We start from the raw sequence: 24,791 nt of genomic DNA on the forward strand, positions 1-24,791 counted from the left end.
TCCCTGCGTGGTCTTTGGTCGATATTAATCAACGTTTCATTTTCGACAAATAAGAAAATCCTCAATTTAAAGCCCGGAAAATAATCTGCATGCACATGGGACTGTTTAACGTGGTGCTGTTAATGGACTTGCTGCACCTAACCTAATGCGGTTGCTTATGTCGTTAATGTGACGTAATCACCTCAGAGGTCATGATCAGTAGGGGGAGCAAATTCCTTTGTTTTGTATTTGCCTGGTTTTATATTTAACTTTACAAAAATTTGGTTACACTTTGTGCCTGTGTTGCAGTGTAATTATACATTTAAGTAATGAGTAATAAATATGAATGACATGTTCTTACTTTAGGGTTTGGTTCAGGGTAAGTTACATGTAATTATTCATAATATTTAGAAAATACTATAGTAATTAAAGCTGCAAGCAGCATTTAGCGGGTTCGAGCACTTTTAAGGCATCCAAAGCATCTTTGCCATCATCAAGTAGGCCGAGGACTCTCATCCTAAAACACCCAAGTGGGAGATACTCCCAACGCCTGAAAAATTATAGATACGGTCAGCAACGGTTCACAGACACTACGCCTGATTACACACATATGCACATAGAGTACACTTGAGGGGAATCATTTTTTCAGGTTAATTTGGTCACATCCATTTAAGAAATGACCCCGTCTAAATGCCTAATTGCATTGAGTTGCTGCCATGTGACTGCTGAGTAGATATTTAGGGTTTACATGCAATTAAACTGGTGTACATACCGTAATAAAGGTGTGTGTTATGTTAAGCAAAACAGCATCTTACAACCAGCCAGACATGTTCTATATTTATAGACGTGTGAATATGGAGCAACGTTTAATGTGTAGTGCTTTATATGTCTAACACCTTGTTCCTGTGAGACAGGAAACATATCTCTTGTCCGATAACCATCATATTTTGCATGCTTGTTTAGTCTAATAAGATGTATGATTGTACTTAATGGCAAGTCAATTGGATTATTTGTTAAGGAAAAGCGAGCTTTCAGGTACACCGTTCACTTGAATATAATAAAGGACCCTGTAATGGTCATGCAAATGAAAAAGTTGAAGATGTTTTTGATAGTTATTTATCTAGAGAGTCCTGAGAATTGTACTGTGGTGGAAATTTTGAAATCGCTTGAAAAACCTAGGACAAGTTTGCAAAAGCAGGTTCTTAGCATCATCACAGATAAGTCACGAACCGTTCAATCGACATCAATGGTTCAAGAGCCAAATTTGTTTGGAATTATGAGAGCTTTGATATGATATCGATAGTTTCTGTAAATGTCAAATGTCACGTGATACACAATTGTTAAGGCAACCAAAGATGTGTCAATTTTGCAATTTGTACTGTTATAGCGCCACCTAGTGTCCAAACGCTGCGATATTTTTTAAGTCATCTCGGAGTGATGGTCTACACGTATGGTCCAAGCCCCATGATGATATCTCTTATAGTGCTAGAGTTAAGGGCATTTTAATGTAATAGGCTCCGCCTATTTAAAATGTTTACGCCCCTTAGCCACCGCGAAAGGAAATTTCAACTTTTTTTGATAATTATTTACATTCACACTCCACAGAAGTCATCTGCATTGGTTTGGATCCGATCGGTCGAAAAACCTAGGACTAGTTCGCGAAAGTAGGTTTTTGACATCGTCAGCGATAACTCACAAACCGTTCAATCGACAGAAGCGAGTCCAGAGGCAAAGTTGTTCAGAATGAGAAGCGCTATCATATGATAACAATAGTTTGAGTATGTGTCAAATGTCGATGGCGGCCATGTTTCTTTAGATACGGCACTGTCCTTTTACACAGTCATGGTAAATGACACAAAGACACACCATACCAAATAATTAGTAGATCGGGCAAACGGTTGGGTAGTTATAGCCCTTTTCGAGTTCATCTATATTATAGCGCCACCTAGTGGCCAAACGCCAATTCCTTTTTATTGTGACCCCGGACTGAGAGTCTACACATAGGGTACAAGCCACGTGAAGATTGCTCAAACGGTTCACGAGTTATGGCCATTCTAGTCAAATATGCCACTTCCGGTTCAGACGTTTTGGCGACCCCTAGCAACGGTCAATCGAAATTTCAACTTTTTTTGGATAATTATTCACATTCACACTCCACAGAATTCGTCAGCGTTGGTTTGGTTCCGATCGTGCAAAAATCCAGGTAAGAGTTCATTTTTTATTTTTTTCATAAAATGCAATATAGCGGAAAAAATTGCATACCGGAAATGAAATGGGAGATATACGTTTTTTAAGTTTGGAGCCAATGATTACAATGATATAAAACACTTGGGTGTGCGACAAACGGTTTAGGAGTAAAGAGTGCAAACAGGCTTTTCATCGCTATAGCGCCACCTATGGGCCGATTTGGCTGGGTCAATGTATCTGAGTAGCGACAAGGACTACTACCATCTGACCAAGTCTCAGCTTTGTCGGCCTTACGGTTTGGGCTGCAGGATCAGTTTTACGGCGAATACGGCGGAAAAATAATAATAAAACCTACAAATACAATAGGTTTCTAGCCCTACGGGCTCGAACCCTAAATACATGTAACATGTAACAAGGGAACCGTAAAATAAAGTGTTGCCTAATATTTACAAATTTTTTGTTACACTTTTTGATTACATACATCTCTTCAAATAATACAAAATATATTTGGTTACACTTATTGATTACATACGCTATTTCTAAAAATATAAAAAATATATTTCTGGAAATAATCGAAGCGACCCCCACCCCTGATTTAAAGGAAACTACAAAAAGAAAAAACAAGCGATGCATGATAAATTATCGGCCATATCGGTATCGGTGGATAAATTGTCATTTTAGTGTAATTGGATAATAGATTTAGGAGGATATATTATAACCGAAAAATCTAAGAATTTCCTCTGGTTAATCTTCTTTAGCTGAACGCCGCTCAGTTACAAAACAGTATCGTTCTGTCGTGATCATTCACTTACATTTACATTTAGTCATTTAGCAGACGCTTTTATCCAAAGTGACTTACAAAGAATTCAGGGAGCAATAAGCAATATGTCATAAAAGAGCAATAGTACATAGGTGCTAATACAAAGTTACTAGTTTCAACAAAAGCTAGAACACTACCTGTTGAGAGAAGAGGGTTAGGTGTACTTTTTTTTCATATGTCTGTCAAGTATTCACAGAAGAGGTGTGTTTTAAGTAGTTTTTTGAAGGTTGTGAGAGATGTTGTTGACCGGACCGCGTTAGGAAGAATGTTCTACCGGGAAGGAGTTGTGAAGGAGAATGAGTGAAAGCGATTTAAAGCCCTTGTGAGAAGGCATTACAAGGCGCCGCTCGTTTGCTGAACTCACGGTTCTTGATGGGGTGTAGGAGGATGTGAAAGTATGCCGGTGCAGATCCAGTGATAGTCCTGTAGGCAAACATCAGTGACTTGAACCTGATCTTGGCTTCAAACGGTAGCCAGTGGAGAGAGATAAAAAGGGGTGTCACATGAGCCCTTTTGGGCTGTTGGAAGATGAGGCGTGCTGCTGCGTTTTGAACCAGCTGAAGTGGTTTGATAGCCTTTGCAGAAAGACCAGCAAGGAGCATTGCAGTAGTCCAACCTTGAGATTACCAGGGCCTGGACAAGGAGTTGTGCGGCATGCTCAGTGAGGTAGGGTCTAACCTTTCGAATATTGAATAAGGCATATCGACAGGATCGCGTTGTCTTTACAATGTGATCATCGAAGGACAGCTGTTGATCAAATATGACTCAGAGGTTCCTGGCTGATTTGGAGGGAGTGATAGTGGAATTGCCAAACTGAATGGTGAGATTGTGTTGCACCGTGGGGTGTGCCGGAAACATAAGTAGTTCTGTCTTGGCCAGGTTCAGCTTGAGGTGATCCTCTTTCATCCAAGCCGAGATGTCATCTAGGCAGGCTGTAATGCGAGCTGCTACAGGGGTATCGTCCATGACACCTTGAATGATCTGCCGGAGAGGAAGATTGAAACCAGCGGAGAGGGGAGCCTGAGATTCCTAAGGATGACAGGGTTGCTAGCAGTAGCTGGTGATTGACCGTGTCAAATGCTGCAGATAGGTCTAGCAGAATCAGGACTGAAAATTTGGATTCCACCTTGGCTAGCCACAGTGCTTCTGTGACTGATAGCAGTGCAGTATCAGTGGAGTGGTTTGTTTTGAAGCCAGACTGCTTGTCATCCAGTAGATTGTTCTGGGATAGATATGAGGAAACTTCGTTGAAAACTGCCCTTTCAAGAGTTTTCACAATAAAAGGGAGGAGACAGACTGGTCTGTAACGGTCGGACTTACTGCTATTACCAAAACATTGTGGATGTAGGTACAGTATGTAGATGCAGTCATCAAGAACCCTGCGTTCAGCAAATGAGCTGCGCCTTATGCCTTCTCATAAGGGCAGAAAATCTTTTTCATGCTCATTCTCCCTCACAACTCCTTCCTGGTGGAACATTCTTCCTAACATGGTCCAGTCAACCACATCTCTCACAACCTTCAAAAAACTACTTAAAACCCATCTCTTCTGTGAATACTTGACAAATTAAAAAAATAAAAAATTTTAATGTACACTAACTCTCTCTCTTTCTGGTAGTGGTCTAGCTTTTGTTGAAACTGGTAACTTTGTCTTAGCACCTATTGTTTTATTGCTCCTCTATGACATATCGCCTGAACTCTTTGCAAGTCACTTTGGATAAAAGCATCTGCTAAATGACTGAATGTAAATGTACAGTATTTATGAATGTGTACATTATAGGAACAAATGCATATTGTTTGAATCAAACTGTTGTCTGAATGCTTTCTGCTTTGAAACCTGTTAGACATATGGCTATGAAGAACCTTTTATGGGGTTGCTCTGGAAGAACATCTATTATTTGTATATTAAATAAAAAATGTACCAGAAAAGTCTGAAGGTTAAAGAATCTTTAACTAGTGTTAAGTAGGCTTGGTACATGATTTTCGGGGGAAAAGGTTAACTTGTTTTCTGCAGTTAATAAAAGCAGTTGTCCACTGTTTGCCTTTTCTTTCAGTCTTATGGAATTATTATTTTATAATGATACTGTATATCGGAAATAGATCGGTTATCGACATTCAATGTTTAAGAATTATCGGTTTTCGTTATCGTCCAAAATGTACATATCGGTGCATCCCTAAAAACCAATTGACTTTACAGTGTTGCATGAAAATTACAATCATTTCGCATGCCCCACGAGCCAGCTGTTACTCAAATTGTAAAATCCTGTCTAGACTCAGACAAGCCAGAGTGAGGGTAGCTGAGGTTCAACACCAGCCTGCAAAACCCTGACAACAATGCCCCGAGATTTTTTTTAAATACAGTGCATAAAACTGGTGAGTTCCTCTGCGAGTTAGGCAGGAAAGTAACAATCACAATCAGACAGACCACCAAAATAAGAGGCACAGACCTTCTTGTTTTTTTCACCACCTTTTCATTTTCTCATTTAAATGGTAATGCTGCACATCCTCTAGACAATAGGCACCCAGACAACAACAGGTGCACCACACTACCAACAACAGAGTCATCTCTGCAGTTCCCACCACATTGTCCTCAATACTTCCGTTATGATGACTGCTATTGTTTATAAACCATAGGAGACAAAACCAATGCAATTGAAACTAGCAACATATGAGGACAAAACCATCAGGTTGTATTGGTGGGTTGTCAGACAACTATACTCACAAACTGCAGCTGAGGTGGAACCCGGAACCTGTTCTTCCTGTTAATGAAACTGTGTGTCATGCTGTCGGCCCTCCACCCTTTAGCCCGCAAGTATACATTAACCTATTTATCCTCTCCGTCAATATTTGAAGCCTGATTGGGTACAAACAAAGCAAACAGTCTTATGGTGCTCACCTGCAAAGTCTTAAGATTTCATGACCAAACAAAGAAAATCCACTGCAATTTGTCAATCTAAATATTTACAGACAGACAAGTAACAATTTGTTCAACTAGTGCTATTGGTTAGTTTTGCTTTACAATAAACAACCACTGTACATTACCAAGTAAATTAGTAGAGCTCTTCAAACTAGAGGGATTTTTTACATAATTGGCATCGACCGATTGTGCTGCAAGGTAGGCAAATAAGCAGGTGGCTAGCAACTAAGCATTGTTGTGGAACACATGGCGCTGCCTCTTGCGGAAAGCAAATGGTAAGGACTCAGTGACTAAATAATTACAGTAGCCCTCATTGTATAGACAAATAAACTTTGTGGGTCGGACCCTGTCTATAACTGTTCTTAAGATGCGTTTGGTCAATCGGATCACAAGTGGTTGAAAAAGACACATTCCAGTTTACACCTGTTGCTTGAATCCATATCTTTTTGTCCACTTTCAACCCCTGCTGTCCTGATTTCTTGGAGGGGAGGGTTGTGGTCCGGTAAATGTATGGGCTTTTTCAGATCTTTAGATCGAATGGACTAAATAAGCACAGACAATTTACATATGAACACGACTGGGGGAGATAGACAGAGCAGCGGTTGCTCTGATAGCCGCGACACCGCGCTGAACACTGTGAGTGTGTGTTTGAAATCTGAATTTCACAGAAAAAATTGTTCTTGGTTTTTGTCTTTAAACCAAGCCTTGTTGTTCCCCCTTGTTAGGGCCCAAGCACCGAGGTGCAGAAGCCCTTCAGTTTCCTAAGGATTATTTTTTAACAACAACAATGGCGTAGCTTGACGACGCTGTGAAGGAGTGTGGCATGATGGGATCTGTTGTCTTCAACTCCACCGATGATGGCCATCAATCAGACGGATACGAAAAATCATGTTGGCGTATGAGGTAAAGTAATAGTTTTATAAATGTTATTGTTGTCCATAAATAAGTGACTGCTTGAAACATGCTAGAGGCTAGACACTTCTTCCGTATTTGTCCACACAACACTGTAAGTACTCAGCTGAACAAAATACATAACACTGGCCTAGTGGTTTTGGGATATTTTACAGCAATGAATGATAATGTTATGTTTACGTTGTTACATGTATTTTCGTCCACGTGCTGGTATAATGATAAAACCACAAGAATTAAGTGCAGTGACACATGAACAAATTAAATCAGTCTTACACGTACCCTTTAAATTTAAATGGATTTCGATTGGCTGACAATATATTATTGTTAATCAGCAGGGAATAACTAATCCCTACAATATTGTTACTTTGTACTGTCAGTGATATAGATGTAGTGTGGCTAGTTTCTTCAATATCTTTCATTTTGTGAATGGGCATTTAAATAAATGACTACTAATCCCAATAAACAGAAATGCTTGCTAAAAGAGCATAGATGGAGGCCAGTGTTAGATATTGGAGATTTAAAACGTATCTGATATCTGACCAGCAGGCCCTGGTTCCCCTGACATGTATTTTTCAGTGTAGGCTAATTGGTCTCCCATAGCATTACATATATTTTAATCAAAACAAGTCTCAGATTCCAGGAAAACAATGAGAATATGCAAACAAATATACTTTCAAGCACTTATTAAACTCGCTTGAGTCTGAAAGCTACACTTTGGGCTTTGACTGTACACCCAGCAGTTACACTGAAGCCACAAAGTATAAAAGAGAGTGACAGTTCTAAGAATTGATGGAAGGATTGGTTTGACTATTATGAGATTATTTGCATTATTTACTGCAGAATTTAATGCAACGAATTTACAGTAACTTTACAATTTATTTTATTATGAAATTGCAACATTTACTCAATATTATAACAGAAAATATTGACAATACATTGACAAGACTGTTTGTATAGGAAATGACCATATCGATAACATATGACGAATTGTAGTTTCTTCAATTCATGTAAATTACCAGGTATAAAAGTAGGTAAAACAATCTCTCAAAGTAACCTAAGCAACAGTATGATTCCGTGCACAGTACACGCATATATATATATATATATATATATATATATATATTTAACAATATTGTTACTTTGTACTGTCAGTGATATAGATGTAGTGTGGTATATATACACAAAGTATATTGTCAGATCTTAAATGTGCATGTCTTAAGAACGTATTTTAGGTCAAAGTCTACTTTTGTAATAAATGGGCTTGGTTTAATGGTCCACAACAAAGACTACTATCAAACACAGAGTAATCTGCCCTAATAAAAGAAAATCTGAAAGCCCAGAACTAACAGGCACAGACATGAATAACTGATTTCTATATTCAATAGAGACGTTGCAAACATCTTACAGAAAATGGTTAAATACCAGAATGCTTTCAGCACAACCACTCACTCAGCCCTTAAAGGGAAAGTCTGATATGTGGCCCTCTATTACTGCCGTTTCACGTTACCACATGTCTAAAAAAATGCAGCACTTTTTATACCAGCAATTATTTTTCCAAAAAAACCAAGTAGCTATTTTAAAACCATTGTTATGCTAACCTTTAGGTTTTATTTAGTTTACAATAACTTCAGGACTTAAACTCAGCATAACTGTGATCTGCAAATAGCAAGGTTTATTTTGTTCCCTCATCCTCCCTTGTGCAGTTGTTAGACACAACATCTTTTGGTCTATCTGGAAGACTGATATAATTTGCTCAAGCATCACTGCACCCAATTCTTGTGGTTTTAAAGTTATACCAGCATGTGGCCAAAAATATCACATTTGCAAACTTGCTGACAAAATCATTCTAAATCACTGCAAATGTCACGGTCTAATAGTAGGCCTGTTTGAACCAACTGAAGAAATGTGATTTAAACAAACAAGAGGTCTTCTGAGTTACTGCAGTTCAAAATTAGATGCATAGAAAAAGCCACACGGTTACAGCAGGCGTGTTTACATCTGATGTCCTGCATGTATCTGTGATCAGAGTATAAAAGGCTGCATTACTTTTGCATTACAAATATTTAATCATGTCGCCCTATCAAAAGATACGGGAACATCACGTCTACCTGCTTCTGTCAACTTCCTCTTTGTTTTTTGCAACCACACCGAGCGGAGTTCTGGTGTCCTCTCCTATTCGAAAATGACATCGGCTGTGGCCTCAAACCTAATAAGAGCCTTGCATCATGGCCAAGAGCCTTCAGAAAGCACTTGTTTTTAGAAGAACGTTTTAGAAGTTTTGGGAAATCGGCAAACCCAGAATCTTCACACATTATGCCCAAAAATGAAGCTCAAAACGCAACCACGGAGGCCAAATGTACAGCTGACACCAAGCACCTTGATATTGATAAATCTCCTGACTCAGAGCCCTCCTCAGACACCCAAAACTGCAGCAGACTCAGTAGCCTGTTATGAAGTGCTGCTGCTGACTCTGAACGCAGCAACGAATCTTAAAAGTTCTGCTGAATCAGATCACACTTTCAATGACAAAAACGTTCACCCCAAAACGCATTGGTCTTTCTCCCCGTCTCTCACCTTGGGTAAATCTCGAAGCTGATTTGCGTCCAGGAGCAACTCTTCCAGGCTTGCTCTGTAACGATATATCTCCTCCGGCACGAAGAGAAGCGAGCAGTGGCGCTTATCGACCGATTCAACGTGACGGCTACAGCGCCACAGGGGGATACAATTAAACATCACGGGATGATAACGATGAAGATCAATCCCTGCTACTGCTGTTGGAAAACTTCAACACTGACACAAACAACTAGCGGAAGCACAGGATACAATGTATCAACTTCAAACGCGCCGCGCACGGAAACATGGAATGAAAAGATCGCGGGAGTTTTCTTTCCTCGTTTCACCTTCCTCGCCACATCTTCGGCAGACGGATCACAAGTGTCCCCTGTTTTTAATTGTCAGCCTTTACATGTCTGTTTGCATGCGTTTCTTTCGTCTTTTCTCTTAGCCTGGAGTTTATTTCCTTGTAGCCCAGTTTCTGACCCGGAACATTCCCTCCCTCATTCCAGTTTGACGTCATGATTCCCAACGGCCAGCCCCTTTGCCTGTCGCTCCTCCCTCCCATCGCGTAAACAAGAAGGCCACACTTCCCCAAACACACCTTGCTGTCCTTGCAATGTTGACATTCAACAGGTTCTCTTTCTCTGTGGAATCCAAAGGGCTGATAACCCGATGAAAATCTGTTTTTCTTTTAGCTGTTTGTCCATCCAGTTGACTGGCCGGCTGGCTGGCTGACCACAATGGAATCAAAAGTCTGACACTATGTTGAAAATCTGTTTCTAATAGGTCACAAATCAAACGCAATACAATTTGTCACATTGGCTGCATTGTACACTTAACCTAAACAAGCCCTAACTGCTCACCATGCAGTTGTTAATCAGAAATCCTAATTTAAACTACCGTCACTTTATGCTTAACTATTAAAATGTTCTTAAATTTGCTCTGAAGTGTTTTACAAATAGTCACCTTAGAATCATAAGGTTCTATCTGCATTCTGAGCAATTTTGAGTACTTCCTATTTTCTACATTCCATTTTACTTTTTATAAAACAAAATGGTTTCATCTACAAAGTCCTAAAATATCTCAAAATGTGAAGAACTAAATTTTTACAAAAATGTCAGATCATAGAACCATATAATTCCAAGGCGACGAAGTGACTTCACAGGGAGACAACATTGCATTTACAATTCATTTGGATACACACTATGACAGAGTCAAAATACAGAGGCATTACTATAATTATGTGTTTTAACTAGTACTGTCAAATGATTAATCAGGAATAATCACATCCAGAATAAAGGTTTATGTTTACATAATATATGCATGTGTACTGTGCATATTAATTTTGTATTTATAAACACATACATGAATATATTTAAGAAAATATAAAAATAAATGTATATGCACTATAAAACTGGCAAATATAAATATGTAAACATTTCCCAAATATGTATACATCTAAGATGTATATGCACAGCACACAAACATATGTAAACACAAATATAAAAAGTTATTCTGGATTAAATTAATTACAACTAATCTTTTGACAGCCTTAGTTTTAACTGAAAACAGCTTGCACGGATCCTAAAATATAGTGCAATTGTTTCATCTCAAAATGCACAAGTCATGTTTTTTGTAAGCCATGTTTGTTAAAACGACTTGAATATACGGATTTAGCTAAGAACAATCCTGGCGCCCCATAAAGTTTTTTCTTTGTCCTCAATATAACAAACAATGCCCATCAAGTATTACTGAAATATATTAATGATGAACAAGAGAAGAATCAAGAAGACAGTATGATTCTACCGTATGTACAGCCGCGCACTGCATTTGGAAAGTGTATTCAAATTTTGGATACATCCTCTATAAATATCTGACGAGAGACACAAAACAGACTACACAAAAATTAACAATTTGTTTTTATTAAAACACAGTAAAGCTTAATTAGAAACATCTGTAGATATTAGCAACAAATGTTTGTTTAGCATATGTGAATTTTTTATCCTAACTAATTATATTTCCTCTTTTGAAAGGTGACAAGGAAACCTGGACATAAAATGGGCAATTCTAGTTACCCTACAAATAGTTCAATAGCTTGCCTACCTCCAAAAATCACAAGTTTTTTTTGTGGTTGATATCATTTTAATTTCAGAATTCAGAATAGTATCGGTCATGATAGCAAATATCAATAAAAAGAGACCATTTGATTTTGAATTGCAATATTGTTCTTACAAAGTATTTTATGTTGATCTTTGACTGTAATTTCTATCGAACGCTTACAGGAATTACAAACATGTGGAAAAATAAATTAAACTATTTAGACTTCATGCATGGAACAGTTATAGTACACTTATATTATGTACCATATTATCTACATCATTCATCTGCGACTAAGCTGCTTTTTAAAGGCCTTGAGGGACTTCGCCATCATGGGTGCCACTCCTATAAACACACAAAACAAAGAAATAACATGCAAATGTTGGCTATAAACTAATTATTCAGATCAACAGATCTTTCCCCATCAACAGGCAATATTATTTTTCATAAAAATTATTTCACTGCCAACCAAGTTGAAATTAACGCTAGATTAGGCACCCCAAAGTGTAAAAAATACTGTAACTACCTTGTTTGCAAACAGAATAAAAATGTTGTACTGTAACTCCATGTCCACAGTGCATGCGACCAAAGCAACATGACACAACAAAAGACAATAGAACCCTTTGTAATTAGTCTGGTGTAGACTGGGTGTGATGCCACACTGCCATCAGGTCTATGTAGATTCATGTTCGATAGCAGATTAACCACTAGAGGTCAGTACAGTAATATCAGCTCACTTTGCCCAAAGTAGCACTTATGATATTAAATGTCTTATAAGACTATTTAGATATAATCATGATTTGATATATGTTATTGCTATGGGATCAATTTCAGAGAGGGTCATAGGATTTTCAGCTCACGTTTAATCTTTCGTGGGTCTTGTGTTTGGCCAGAGCTGTTGGAAGGTTTTGGAGACTCGCTGAAGTTGGATCTTCCACGACTCTCATGAGGTTTCACACAACTGTCAGGTAAGCACAGTAATGTTATTTACCTAACTATAATAAGAAAGAAATAGGCAAATAATACTCTTGGATGTAGGCAAAGGAGAGAAAGGTAACAAAATTTTTGAGTTTTCTTTTGGCCTTTTTAGCTCAATATGGGGTAAACTGACCTGGGTTTGTCTATTGGGTGAGGGACCGTCACAAGGCCAGCTGTGCCGTGAATCTCCTGTTGAATCCTCACATTTCTAGGAGGCTTAGCAGCTGAATGAATAAACGCCATTTTCACCTGTCTGCCTGCAAGGTTTTTATTTAAGATTAATGTAGCAATTAGAGTTGCAGTATTTTCCATTTACTCACTAGATAAACCTCTAGTCAGTCAGTTCAGAACATGTATAGAATTTTAGACATGATAAAATATAAATTAAGGATAATATATGATCTTTTTAGATAGAATGTCATGCCGTAGAGGAACATAAGCTAAAACAGTATCTTCCACATTAATGCAGGTTAAAGGACAGCATCCATACACGCTCAGGGGGACTGCAGTTAACCCCAAAGTCACAGTTGTGCCTAAAATCTATTCATAGCAAAAGCAGACAGATGGTAAGAGCCATATTACCACAACGTATTTGAGCTCAGCTTGCCACTAAACAACTGTTCTCACTGCAGAGGAAACATTTAAAGACAAGGCTTAGAGATCAGACTTACAAATTATCTCTCAACAATCAGTGAATATCCGTCAAATGTACTTCATCTTATAAGCGGCATGTGCAGTGTATTATATGAAGTTGAAACCCACATGCAGATCAGTAAAAAAATTCTCAAATAATAGAAATGATGCTTAACCAGATATTCAGGTGGCTATCAGTGGGCATGAATGCATTATATGCAAAAGAAACGAAGTATAGCACAACTTGACTGAATGTATTAAGGAGTGATGTACAGCCTTACTTACAGTAACCAGGCAACTTACTGTACCACATTATTAAACAAGTGATCTCAGCTATTTTACAATAATCTAAATGGGGCTCATCCAATGAAACGTTCACTTCATTTATGTCACATTAATAATTTGACTTATTGGAAATTATTTCTAGGTCACAACAGAGGTTTTCTCGGCACTCCCCCAGAAAAACAAGTTCACCCTGGGCTAAACCTAAAAGTCAAATGTCTCAAAACAGGGCAAATGTTAAGCAAGTCATACCAACTGAAGCAAATCCACCAGAAACACGCTTACCTTTAGGCTTTCCAGAGTGAGCGGAGACAATGCTCTTTGTGAGTTGCTTTAGTTTTCTCTCCCTCTCTTGTGACATGCGGAGGAACATCTCTCTCCAGGATTCATACTCCTCTAGATGAGCATTTCTGAAGTCTTTCTGACAGTGTCTCTCCCACAGGTGATCAGTTACCCCTATGTAAACCTGTGTCACCAACAAAAGTTAAACTGATATCACAAAAGCTTAACCAGTCAAACCCTTCCAAGATCAAACTCATTCTTGACATGATTGGTTTGCTATCATTCAGGAAAACACAAGTCAACCTCTTACCGGATTACACTCCTCGATCCGGAGAAGCTGTTCAGGTGTGCAGCGTTCAAAAACCGGCTCCAAGATTTCAAAAGGCACTCCTCCAATCTCATAGAGAGCTGCAAGATAGTCAAGCTTTAAAACCAACTAATCTGACTTCATACAATCAGAGAGCAAGATCACAATGTGAGGCAACATACATTCAATGTTGTTCTGCAGTGCTCGAATGCATTGTTGGTACAGTGTCATCATGGTGGGCAGGTACGTCATCTTACTGCCAGAGTACACCTGCATCTTATTCTTTAGCCTTTGTCCGATGAAAACTGGGGCCTCTTCACAGACTTCTATGACCTTTCTTTCAGCTACATGCATGAAACATCAGAGTCAAGATTTTCCACACAGCAAGCTTCTATGTGCTTCTGAACGGATATGAAAAGTCCAGTAGATGTTGAATGACCCACCTTGGCTTTCACTAAAATACTGATACTGAGAAACGTCTTCACATTCAGGAAAACTTGTTGGTAGAGGAACGTTGAGCAAGTTCATCACAGAGCTCTCAGGAGCCTAGATTTAAAGAAAATGAAGAAAATCTGAGTTGTGCACAAACTCTTAAGTAGTGTCAAAGCATAATGGTGAATTATTGAAGAATGTCCTGGGGTTGCAAGGGGATGTAGGATGTAAGTTGATACTCTCAAATCAAATATCACCATTAGATAGATTGTATCGGATCTGATGTCAATTGTGATTGGCTCATAAATGCGCCTTGACCAAAGGCCGTAGAACAGATAAAATGTGGTTGGCTAACTTTTTCAGTGAATAAGTTATTGATTCAGGTTTTTGATCTGTTCCTTGGAGAACTGCACGCTGCTTTTCTGTTAGTCGCCATTCAATTAGATTTTACAGAAAAGAGCAGCAAGTGCAATCTTCAAAATATTTGTCCCGTCAAAAGTTAGTTAATGCTGACAGAATTTTTTCCATTTTGGTTAAAACCATTAGATTTATCAACAGATGAAAAAAGTGTCATAATATTTTATATTGGTGGTTGGTAATAAGTACCGCTGTCAATGGGTCTTCCGTCACAGCCCCAGATTTCTTCACCCAGGATTCACGCACTTGCGAGTTCTCTTTGTGGACAGTCTTAAGTCTCTTTGGATTCTTAACAGCACTGCAGCTTTTTTTGCGTTTGGAAGGCTCAAGGTCATAGCTCAGGTACGCTTCAAAAGACATGGAGGGCGTCTCCGAGCAGTCCACTTTTTTAGTTGATTCAGATTTTTCTTTGGTCTTGTTCAGCTTATCTTTCTTGCATGCGTCTCTATTCCTTTCACTCCGCATTGACGTCGATTTTAATGCGGTCACTTTTGCAAGTGGTGTATTCTTTTGTTTATTTGTTATACTAGACATCTTCGAAGTCTTTTTAACTTCATGTTTTACACGATCACTACTGATACTCTTGTCTTTCCCATGGCCGTGAGTCTGTGAGCTTTGATTTAAACTCGAATCTTTTTTTCCTGTATCCTTTTTCTCACCATTCAGATGAGATTTGGTTTTACTGTGGTTTGTTTCACGTTTAACATCAATGTGCTGGGATGGGTTTTTTTCAACACTAATATGGTCTCCTTGTGTTTTTCTTTTAGAATTGGTACTCTCTGAAAGTTCACAGTTGCGCCTATCTTCAGCTTTTCTGTTGGGCTGTTCATTTGGGGAAGATTCTTGGGACTGTTGCCTACTTATAATTGGATAAAATAAAGAGAGAGAGTTTAAAGTACACAACATGCAAAAAATACAATATAATATTCTAAACAATACAATTCGGGTAAAACTAGTATTTACATAAAATACCTTGTAGAGTCTTTTGGAACAAGGGATTTCCATCTATCAACTAACATTTTTGCCAACTTTCCAGCCTGATCATGTTTCCGAAAGGAGTTTACAACTTTGCCAATTCCAGTTTCCTACAAAGAAAAAAAACAATTGCTGACTTAACAACTAATAATAATGATAATAATAATAATAATATATTAACGTTTTATTCAAGCACCCCAAAAGAATAAAAAATGAACTCTTACAGACAGAATGTCGAGTGTTATGTCCAATTGTTGAAGTTTTTTTAAGATTTTCAGCACCTGGACAAAGTATTTAAAAATTAAACACAAATTAAACCCGCAGTCAGTTTTATTTAATACATGGAACTAAAGATCAGTTTAACCAAATTGATTGATAACCAAAAATTCTCCCTCATTTGTAAGCTGATTTGTATAAAAGTGTCTGCAAGATGATTAAATGTAAATCAAATAAAAGCATTTGTGAGAAAATTTAAGGAGAATGTAAAGTAGCTCTGAAGTGTAGGCAATTGACATTAAGGTTTAAAAGATTACTGCCTACATTGTCCTGGTACTCATAAATCAATGTTAAACCTAACAATCAAATAACTATCAAACTAAAACTATAAATGGTTAAACACATCCCACTCGCTTCCACAGCTCCTTTAAAAACCTGGATGTGCTGAGCAAGCATTCAGGCCAGGCACTATGTATGGGAAAACCTTAGACATGGCTGTGTCATTTGTAGGTTACTATAAATGAGCAATGCAATTACACCCGCCACACTTGAAAAAGACCAGAAACAACATTCATACAGAAGAGAGATTCATGCACAAGTTGAGGAATCACAACAAAAACAAGAACACGTCATTGATACGCCACAAATTGCTATAACAAGCCATGTGATAAATAACACAAATTATACAACATTACTACCTTAACTACCACACGGCCCCTTCACTTCAAGGCCTGAACTGACAGACAGCCAACATGAGACAACTGCAGTGTTATTTTTAGAAGAGAAGTGCCAACCCCCCATCACCTCTTTCTATCTTGTCAACAGCTGCAGACCTTCTCTATTCACAAGTTACCGTTATATGAATGTACATTTCTCTGTAGGCAGATATTTTATTATTGTCTTTTTTTATCCAACTGTTAAAGAGACAGGTTTTTGCACATTGACATTGTGATAACATTGTGGTTTATATTGTCATACCATATGGGGTTAGTCTTTTAGCTGAATTGAATCAAACAAATATTGTGCTTGATATAGCATAACATTTCAATAAAAACTTTAAAAAGACAGGTGACAACTTGCCCAAACAATAGCCTATGCCAAGTTGGTTTTACTGAGTAATTATATATTGTTGGAATTTATCAAAAATATGAACAATATGACCATTTTGAATGAGGTGAAGCAAAAAACAACACCTCTGCTAAAGAAAACAAACTTTAACACTTGATAAATCCATCCGTGCGGACATGTGATAACCATACTGACATGTGTTTTGTTTGCCCAATCTTGCTTGTATATAGTGCGATCAAACGTGAAGCAAAACATTTTGCTGATGTTTGCACAACATCCTACCGTGTGTCCTTCACATGAGCCTTTGAGCTGATGCCTTAACTGCAACACTTTTTTCACATCAGCTGCGGCCATGTCACCTCTTCACATACACCTGCGCTTATTAAATTGAAATGTGCTTCCGGCACCTTATATGGGCGGGGACGATTCGAGAGAGGCTCACACAAAATATTCAATGACTGACCAGACAACGGGCGTGAGAAATCTCTTGAAATCTCAAAACATACAACTTCAGAACACTCACCCTCCGAATAAAACAGATCCAACTTTGTAGCACAATTTAACTGTTTACATCATATATACGTTTGTTCCTGACGTCTAGTGCGTCAGATCATGGCCGCTGCGCATCGGAACCGCTCTTTCATGGATGTTACGTCATCAAACAGTCTAGCTTTAGGCTTCGACTTCGTGCTTGATTTGGTTGGCATATATCTTTCATTGACATTTGATTTTGAAAAACTACCTGTGAAATTCCACAAACAAGCTTTATTGGCTGCTTGTGTTTAAACATAACTTCACCCCAAATAAGTATGTATGTGATACTTCCGGGGCAATTTATGTTAAAGACAGCATGTTAAAAGAAGAGATTGATATTTATAAACACAGTAGTTCTAATAAACACATATGGAATGTTATATTAGGAGGAATAGCTACCCATAAAAGCTTTTTCTGGTCCAATACAAACTGGAATAAAGTGTATCAGTGATAAATATTGTTAAAAAAAGAGTTTACATTACAAAACTGCATTTGTAGCCTATAAGATTTTTGGGTGGATATGGAAAACATCATAGAAAAAATGCATTATATGTAAGTTACATTTATTTGTTTGTATATGTTTTCCAGTTGAAATAAGAATTACATTTGTAACTGTTAATCCTTTTGATAAAATTTTACATATGAAAAATCTAGTCAAATTTCACTAATTTCCTTCAGGAGATAAAGGACTAGCTACAGCAGTTTGCAAAGCATTATTGTTAATAAAAAAAGCAATAAAGACGATTGGGACTCTGCTTTGTTCTTGGATGTAAATGTTAATATGTATAAATATGAATATGTCTTGCGTTCTGCAGAATGTATATCATGTTGTTGGCTATATATATTGTGTTGGCTAAAAATGTTCGACTTCATGAGGCGCCGCAGGAACCGATAGGGGGATGACATCACTTTACCGTGAGAGGGATTCAAAAGCGTTTGGAGAAGTCGGAATATCCGCATGTCTATTCTTTCGGCGCTCCATGAAAGCCGAACACACCTTTTAAAATGTAATATTGGAATTTAGTTACTCTTTTCCTAAATTAACTTCGAGAAATACCCAGTGTGTTATTTCGAGACATTAGTGTTATGGATGCAAAAAGTGAATTGAGAATAGTCAAATGTAAGATAAGAAAACATAAATGTTAGCCAAAATATTGAGAAGGCCTATACTTTTGATATAATATCACATATATTATAATATAATCTTTTATTTTATAATATAGACAAAATTACACTAATTAATTAAGGTAAATGTTATCTAAAGCACTAAATATTAGACTTACCAAAACATAAAATATTTAGCGGCCTACTCTCAATGTATTTTACAAAAGCTTCAACACATACTTTACTGTCAATCGACACATATCATGTTATAACCTCCTGCAATTAAAGTCGATTCTTCGAGGGTTAAGAGTCGCTTTTCCTAAATGTTGGTTAAAAGCCCAAAAATATTGAAAATGCACACCGATGTGCCGTTCTTTGGTCAGTGTTTCGCGTTCTGTGTGAAGATTAATTGCACATTTCTTTCTGTAAAAGGGAGTGGTAAATTAAAAACAACACTTCGACCTTTATTAAAATAACCCGTCAATCTCTACGCAATGGACTTGTCGCGTTGCGCACGAGAAGAGGAGGAGTTATCTGACTCTATTCTGATGTCTGATGTAGTGTCTTTCTCTCTTCTGCACAACAACGTTGAGGTGCAAGTCTGTCCTTCTTCTGCACCAGTTTTAACTCGACATCGGTAAGTTTGTTTTTACTTTCATTAGACTAAAAGTCATTTGATGGTGCTTTGCAGCCCCTGTTCAGTAAAGAAACTTCAGTCATTAATGGCTTTATTAGATTCATGAGCTACCTACATGTCATTGTGGTGTATGATCAGTTTCTAAAGACCAGTGTATTGGTTCCAAGCACCAGCACAGGCCTATATGACTGAAAGACCCTCTTGGTTTTTTACCTTTTAATTATGGAGTACATTTCCCAAACCGGCATGTAGACATTTGTATTGCGAAAATGTGCATTTTCACAGCTGTTTTCAGAACTGGTTCCCTTTATGATTTCAGATTGAAATCAAATATAAATTATTTGTATATAATTTGATTAATTGTGTTCTTTTTCACATTAGATATTTGCATCAGAAATAAAATATATATACAACTATAATTTTCAAAGATTTATTCAAAGGCCTAAATGTAATACAAGCAGCTCTCATAGACCCTATCAGGAGTGACCATGCAAATGTATTTACTTTAACAAAGTTACCTATATACAAATAAAGTTAAAGTATTGTAAGGACAGACAGGTTTGAATGACAGATTCTGTAAAAGGCCCTTAGAGCAATGCTGCACTGCATTTCTATTTTTGGCCATAGTTGTGATAAATGGTGACAGATGCAAAGAGAGGAATGCAAGGGTGATATGTTGTGATAACAATTCTTACATGTTAATTTTAGTGTACAACTTGCATTAGTGTAAAGCTTTGTACAGAACTTTTTAACTTACTATTAACTACTCTATTCTAGCCTCTTAATTCTTGCCTCCTTCGTAGAGTGTCACTAATAGTTGATGAACACCACACAAGGTTTTGAAATATGAGTTAGGTCTGGGTCACAACTATACAGAGAAAAATCTGTTGTTTTCTTTTTTTAAATGTAAAAAAATTAAGTTCTGCAAATTGATCCCTGCATATTTGTTATGTTTTAATGTGAACTAAGAATCTAACTAATGTAAAAATGCATTTTTTGTATTAATGAATTAATATACCAATGATGTTTAAATTAGCCTTTTCCATAGCCATACTTTGTTAAAGAGTAAATCTGTGCACCTGTATATGTAAAAAGGATCTTCTTTCTATATTCCCGCATCCTTCTAGGTCTTGGCTGTGACCCATTACTACAGTCATGGCACCCAAAAAGAGCAAGGCTGCTAAAAAAAATAAAGCTGATATAAATGAGATAACAATAATGGTAGATGACAGTCCCACAGGCAAAATCAATGGACTAAACACTCTCCTGGAAGGTGGAAACGGCTTCAGTTGCATCTCGACCGAGGTCACCGACCCTGTATATGCACCTAACCTCCTGGAGGGTCTTGGCAACATGAGGCAAGATGGCTTCCTCTGTGACCTGACTGTTGCAACTAAGTCCAAATCCTTTGACGTTCATAAGGTTGTGATGGCTTCCTGCAGCGAATACATCCAAAGCATGCTCCGAAAGGATCCTTCCCTGAAGAAGATTGAGCTCAACGATTTGTCACCTGTTGGTTTGGCTACAGTCATCACATATGCATATTCTGGAAAACTGACATTGTCTTTGTACACCATCGGGAGCACGATCTCAGCAGCCATGCTGTTGCAGATCCACACTCTGGTGAAGATGTGCAGCGATTTTTTGATGCGGGAGATTAGCGTGGAGAACTGTATGTACATTATCAATATTGCTGACACATACAATCTGAAAGAGACGAAAGAAGCCGCTCAGAAGTTCATGAGGGAGAATTTTATTGAGTTCTCAGAGATGGAGCAGTTCCTGAAGCTCACCTATGAGCAGATTAGCGAATTCCTCATGGATGACTCACTTCAACTGCCTTCAGAGCTTACAGCTTTCCAGATTGCGGTGAAGTGGTTGGACTTCGATGAGAAGCGGCTGAAGTATGCTCCTGACCTGATGTCCCACATTCGCTTTGGAACCATCATTCCGCAGGACCTTGTCAGTCACGTCCAGAATGTTCCCAGGATGATGCAAGATGCAGAGTGTCACCGTCTGTTGGTCGATGCCATGAATTACCATCTGCTGCCATTTCAACAGAACATTCTTCAGTCCAGAAGAACCAAGGTCCGGGGTGGTCTACGCGTACTGCTCACGGTGGGTGGACGACCCGCCCTAACAGAAAAGTCGCTCAGCAAGGACATTCTCTACAGAGATGAGGACAACGTCTGGAATAAACTGACTGAGATGCCTGCAAAGAGCTTCAACCAGTGCGTGGCTGTTTTGGATGGTTTCTTGTATGTGGCTGGTGGTGAAGACCAAAATGATGCGAGGAACCAAGCAAAACATGCCGTGAGCAATTTCTGCAGGTAAACTCCTATCTTTTTTATATTAAAAAAAGTGTCTATTGAGATGTTCATGTTTTTTTAAATCAAGTTTAGGTCAATGTGGACAAACCCTTTTTAATACAGGTTTCATTAAACTGGGGCTTGGGTTTCTCCATATTTGAGCCAACCATATAGAGAGTATGCATGAGACGTCACTGCATACGTGACATCACATGAAGTCAAGAAAATCCTGCCCACTGGGTGGCAAAAAGACTGAATGCCGCAGTGTACACTTTCTGTACTGTACTTAAAACAGTTAAAACAGAGATTTATTTTTAAATAATTACAAAGTATTAAGTAAAGATTAAGTGTTTATGTGTGAAAGTGACGTCAAAGCATACCCTGTATAAACAATCCATCATTTATTTACAGTCTATATGAACTCAATACCCAGAGCAATGGATCACGTATGGCAATTTCTCTCCTCAGATATGACCCTAGATTCAACTCATGGATCCACCTGGCTAACATGGTTCAAAAGCGCACTCATTTCAGCCTTAACACCTTCAATGGTCTCCTGTTCGCTGTGGGTGGACGAAATTCTGATGGTTGCCAGGCGTCTGTTGAGTGCTACGTTCCATCCTCTAACCAATGGCAAATGAAAGCAGCAATGGACGTCCCTAGATGTTGCCATGGCAGCACAATTATTGATGGCAAGATCTTGGTGACTGGTGGTTACATTAACAATGCCTACTCACGTGCCGTATGTTCTTATGATCCGTCCACTGACACCTGGCAGGATAAGAACAGTCTAAGCACCCCAAGAGGATGGCACTGCTCAGTGACTGTCGGAGATCGTGCATATGTTCTCGGTGGCAGCCAACTGGGTGGACGCGGTGAGAGGGTGGATGTCTTGCCAGTTGAATGTTATAACCCTTACTCTGGCCAGTGGAGCTATGTTGCCCCCTTGCTCACAGGGGTGAGCACAGCAGGTGCTGCCACTTTGAATAACAAGATTTACCTCCTGGGTGGCTGGAACGAGGTCGAGAAAAAGTATAAAAAATGCATTCAGGTGTATAATCCTGATATCAATGAATGGACTGAGGATGATGAATTGCCAGAAGCTACAGTCGGTATATCCTGTTGTGTTGTCACCGTCCCCACACGCAAAACACGGGAATCGAGGGCTAGCTCTGTTTCATCAGCACCAGTTAGTATATAGGCCTAAGCATTGAGATGAGAAGGGGCAGTAGTTAAGTAGCCAACAGTGAAATGTTCATCTTAATATTTGTTAAAAGATCTTTTTTTCTCAGAAAGGTCAAAATTCAGTTCGTGACAATCTCAAAATGTTGAATAAGTCTAGAATGGGGGTTCCAAAGCCAGTCTTGGAGGGCCGGTGTCCTGCAGAGTTTAGCTTCAATTTGGGTCAACTGACCTTTCTGGAAGTTTCTAGTCTGCCTAGTGAGACCTTGACTGGGTCTCTAATCAATCAGCTCCCTTGTTCAGCAGTCAGGGCACTGACCAGGGAGTCAACTATTTTAAGGGCTGTCTCATTCGCAAAATCCTTCCAGTGCACTGAAACATTTGTTCCCTTAATATTCTAAATTTAATAATCGACCAAATTTGTGCACTGATATGTAACAGTATAATGAAAGTGTTTCTCATATGTACTTCTACCAGTATTTGAAAAAATAAAGTCAGAGAGATGTCGGATTTGCCGGTTGTTGATTAAAACAAACTGTGAACTAAAATATGTGAACAGTGTCCCATTGAGAAGGGAGCCACGGCCCTTACCAGTGCTCACAACCCGTGTACACGGTGTACTGATTCACAATCTCGGGAGCAAGAGTTCTGATTGAGACACAGGGCTTGATTAGTTGATTCAGGTATGTTTGCCTAGGGTTGAAGCTGAAGTCTGCAGGACCGACTTTGGACACCTATAATCTCTAGAACATTATGAACACTGTATACAACTCTAGACAACTTATTATTTATATTAACCACTGTGTTTAAAGTAGAATTTTATTAATAAAAAAATTAAAAATAAAGTTGAAAGATGGTTCACAGGTTGTGGGAATAGTGAAAGAAACATTTATTTTGGAGTTGCATTTGTTATGTGTAGATGGTATAGGAAACAGGTGCAAGCAACATATATTTGTGAAATTGAGAGCTTATAGTCATACCTTTCTTTTCCATGTTTTCAAGTGGGGCCAATTTTTTAAATTGAATAAATCCCTTAATATAACTACAGATTTAATTGTAAAATATGGAGTGCAAGTCACAACATTGCAAACTGTCAAAATATTTTAACCTTTTTTTTGAAAATCAATAAAACAAGAACAAATGGTACAACCTAAAGATGGTACTCAATAACATTATTTTCTAGTAATGTCATTCTACATTATATGCATTTAGTGTTCAGTGGCATATTACAATGCTATGAATTAAATTGCTTGGTCATTTTAATTTACCTTCCCTACCTACCAGGAGTAGGTATGTTAAAACTAATAGTAAAACCACACATTGAAACCTACAGCCAGTCAGTTTATTCTGTAAAAAATAGAAAGCTGGGTATGGTGTGACAAATGCTGAATGTGACTTAAATTACATGGAATGTTCTAATTATTGGGTGAATAACTGAAAATAATAACGAGTTGTGCCTGAATTGTCTAGAACGGTATTTCCAGACAATTCATGATTTTAATGCTCTGGATATAAAACATAAATGTTTAAAAACATGACAACATTTACTAAAATAAAAAACAAACAGTCAATGTATTGCATTTACAATAATATCTACATGTTATGAATGCTCTGCATATTTATTAAAGGTTCTTAAGAAATGTTGCTGTTGTTGTGACATTTATCTTGGATTATTGGGAAAACTAATTAGGGATTGACTGAATGAATGACTGAACTTTACACACATATAATATGTAATCCTATGTGCTCTGCTTTGGATCTTGTTTCAATAATTTAATCATTTCAGAATAATGTCCCAGCTTGGCTATTTTTTCAATATTGCTAGGAATTCAATAGTTTGATTCCGATCCTATAGAGACCTAATTGTCTTTGTCATTTTTGTAACAAATACAATAATTACAGTTTATACACCATGTTCACGTTACATATTACTTGTATTACTTATATTTGCCACATGCAGTTTTATTTAT

The 24,791-nt window shown here is 38.0% G+C and overlaps 3 protein-coding genes across 11 annotated transcripts in view; 1 reads left to right on the top strand and 2 right to left on the bottom strand.

The window, feature by feature from the left end:
- lrrc1 (leucine rich repeat containing 1) overlaps positions 1-9,886 on the bottom strand; it is a 41,180-nt gene extending 31,294 nt beyond the window's left edge. Inside the window, exon 1 of the mRNA XM_079472825.1 lies at positions 9,387-9,886. Coding sequence (XP_079328951.1) covers positions 9,387-9,545 — 159 coding nt within the window. The 5' untranslated portion in view covers positions 9,546-9,886. The remainder of the gene's footprint in view (positions 1-9,386) is intronic.
- Positions 9,887-11,257: 1,371 nt separating this feature from the next.
- On the bottom strand, positions 11,258-17,700 carry eloal (elongin A, like). 9 transcript variants are annotated; one of them, XM_079472367.1, is made up of 11 exons: positions 17,338-17,451; positions 15,996-16,052; positions 15,769-15,881; positions 14,986-15,655; positions 14,391-14,493; positions 14,130-14,291; positions 13,951-14,048; positions 13,644-13,824; positions 12,577-12,700; positions 12,326-12,426; positions 11,258-11,810 (listed from the first exon to the last, which is right to left on the bottom strand). In XM_079472367.1, exons 1-11 carry the CDS (start codon positions 17,407-17,409, stop codon positions 11,749-11,751), a joined length of 1,743 nt encoding a protein of 580 aa, XP_079328493.1. In that variant the 5' UTR covers positions 17,410-17,451; the 3' UTR covers positions 11,258-11,748. The 9 variants fall into 9 exon arrangements, 7 of the variants coding, with proteins under 7 accessions (XP_079328493.1, XP_079328494.1, XP_079328498.1 ...); XM_079472368.1 differs by having other exon boundaries at positions 11,267-11,810; positions 17,251-17,341; XM_079472372.1 differs by lacking the exon at positions 17,338-17,451 and adding an exon at positions 17,579-17,700 and having other exon boundaries at positions 11,271-11,810.
- A 1,567-nt stretch (positions 17,701-19,267) lies between these two features.
- Positions 19,268-24,455, top strand: klhl31 (kelch-like family member 31). Its single transcript, XM_079473299.1, has 3 exons — positions 19,268-19,330; positions 20,458-21,660; positions 22,108-24,455. The coding sequence occupies exons 2-3, from the start codon at positions 20,486-20,488 to the stop codon at positions 22,838-22,840; spliced, it is 1,908 nt and encodes a 635-aa protein (XP_079329425.1). The 5' UTR covers positions 19,268-19,330; positions 20,458-20,485; the 3' UTR covers positions 22,841-24,455.
- The last annotated feature ends 336 nt before the right edge of the window (positions 24,456-24,791 follow it).

Source organism: Barbatula barbatula, assembly GCF_947034865.1.
Source record: "Barbatula barbatula genome assembly, chromosome: 14".
In the NCBI taxonomy this organism is placed as follows: Eukaryota; Metazoa; Chordata; class Actinopteri; order Cypriniformes; family Nemacheilidae; genus Barbatula; species Barbatula barbatula.

Bases quoted from the DNA above. Each gene is read 5' to 3' on its own strand.
- eloal (XM_079472367.1), bottom strand. From the start codon at position 17,409: ATGGCCGCAGCTGATGTGAAAAAAGTGTTGCAGTTAAGGCATCAGCTC. The intron at 16,053-17,337 runs GTAGGATGTTGT...TACTTTGTCCAG, and splicing joins GCTCATGTGAAGGACACACG to GTGCTGAAAATCTTAAAAAA. The intron at 15,882-15,995 runs GTAAGAGTTCAT...TTTTCTTTGTAG, and splicing joins TAACACTCGACATTCTGTCT to GAAACTGGAATTGGCAAAGT.
- klhl31 (XM_079473299.1), top strand. From the start codon at position 20,486: ATGGCACCCAAAAAGAGCAAGGCTGCTAAAAAAAATAAAGCTGATATA. The intron at 21,661-22,107 runs GTAAACTCCTAT...TTCTCTCCTCAG, and splicing joins GCCGTGAGCAATTTCTGCAG to ATATGACCCTAGATTCAACT.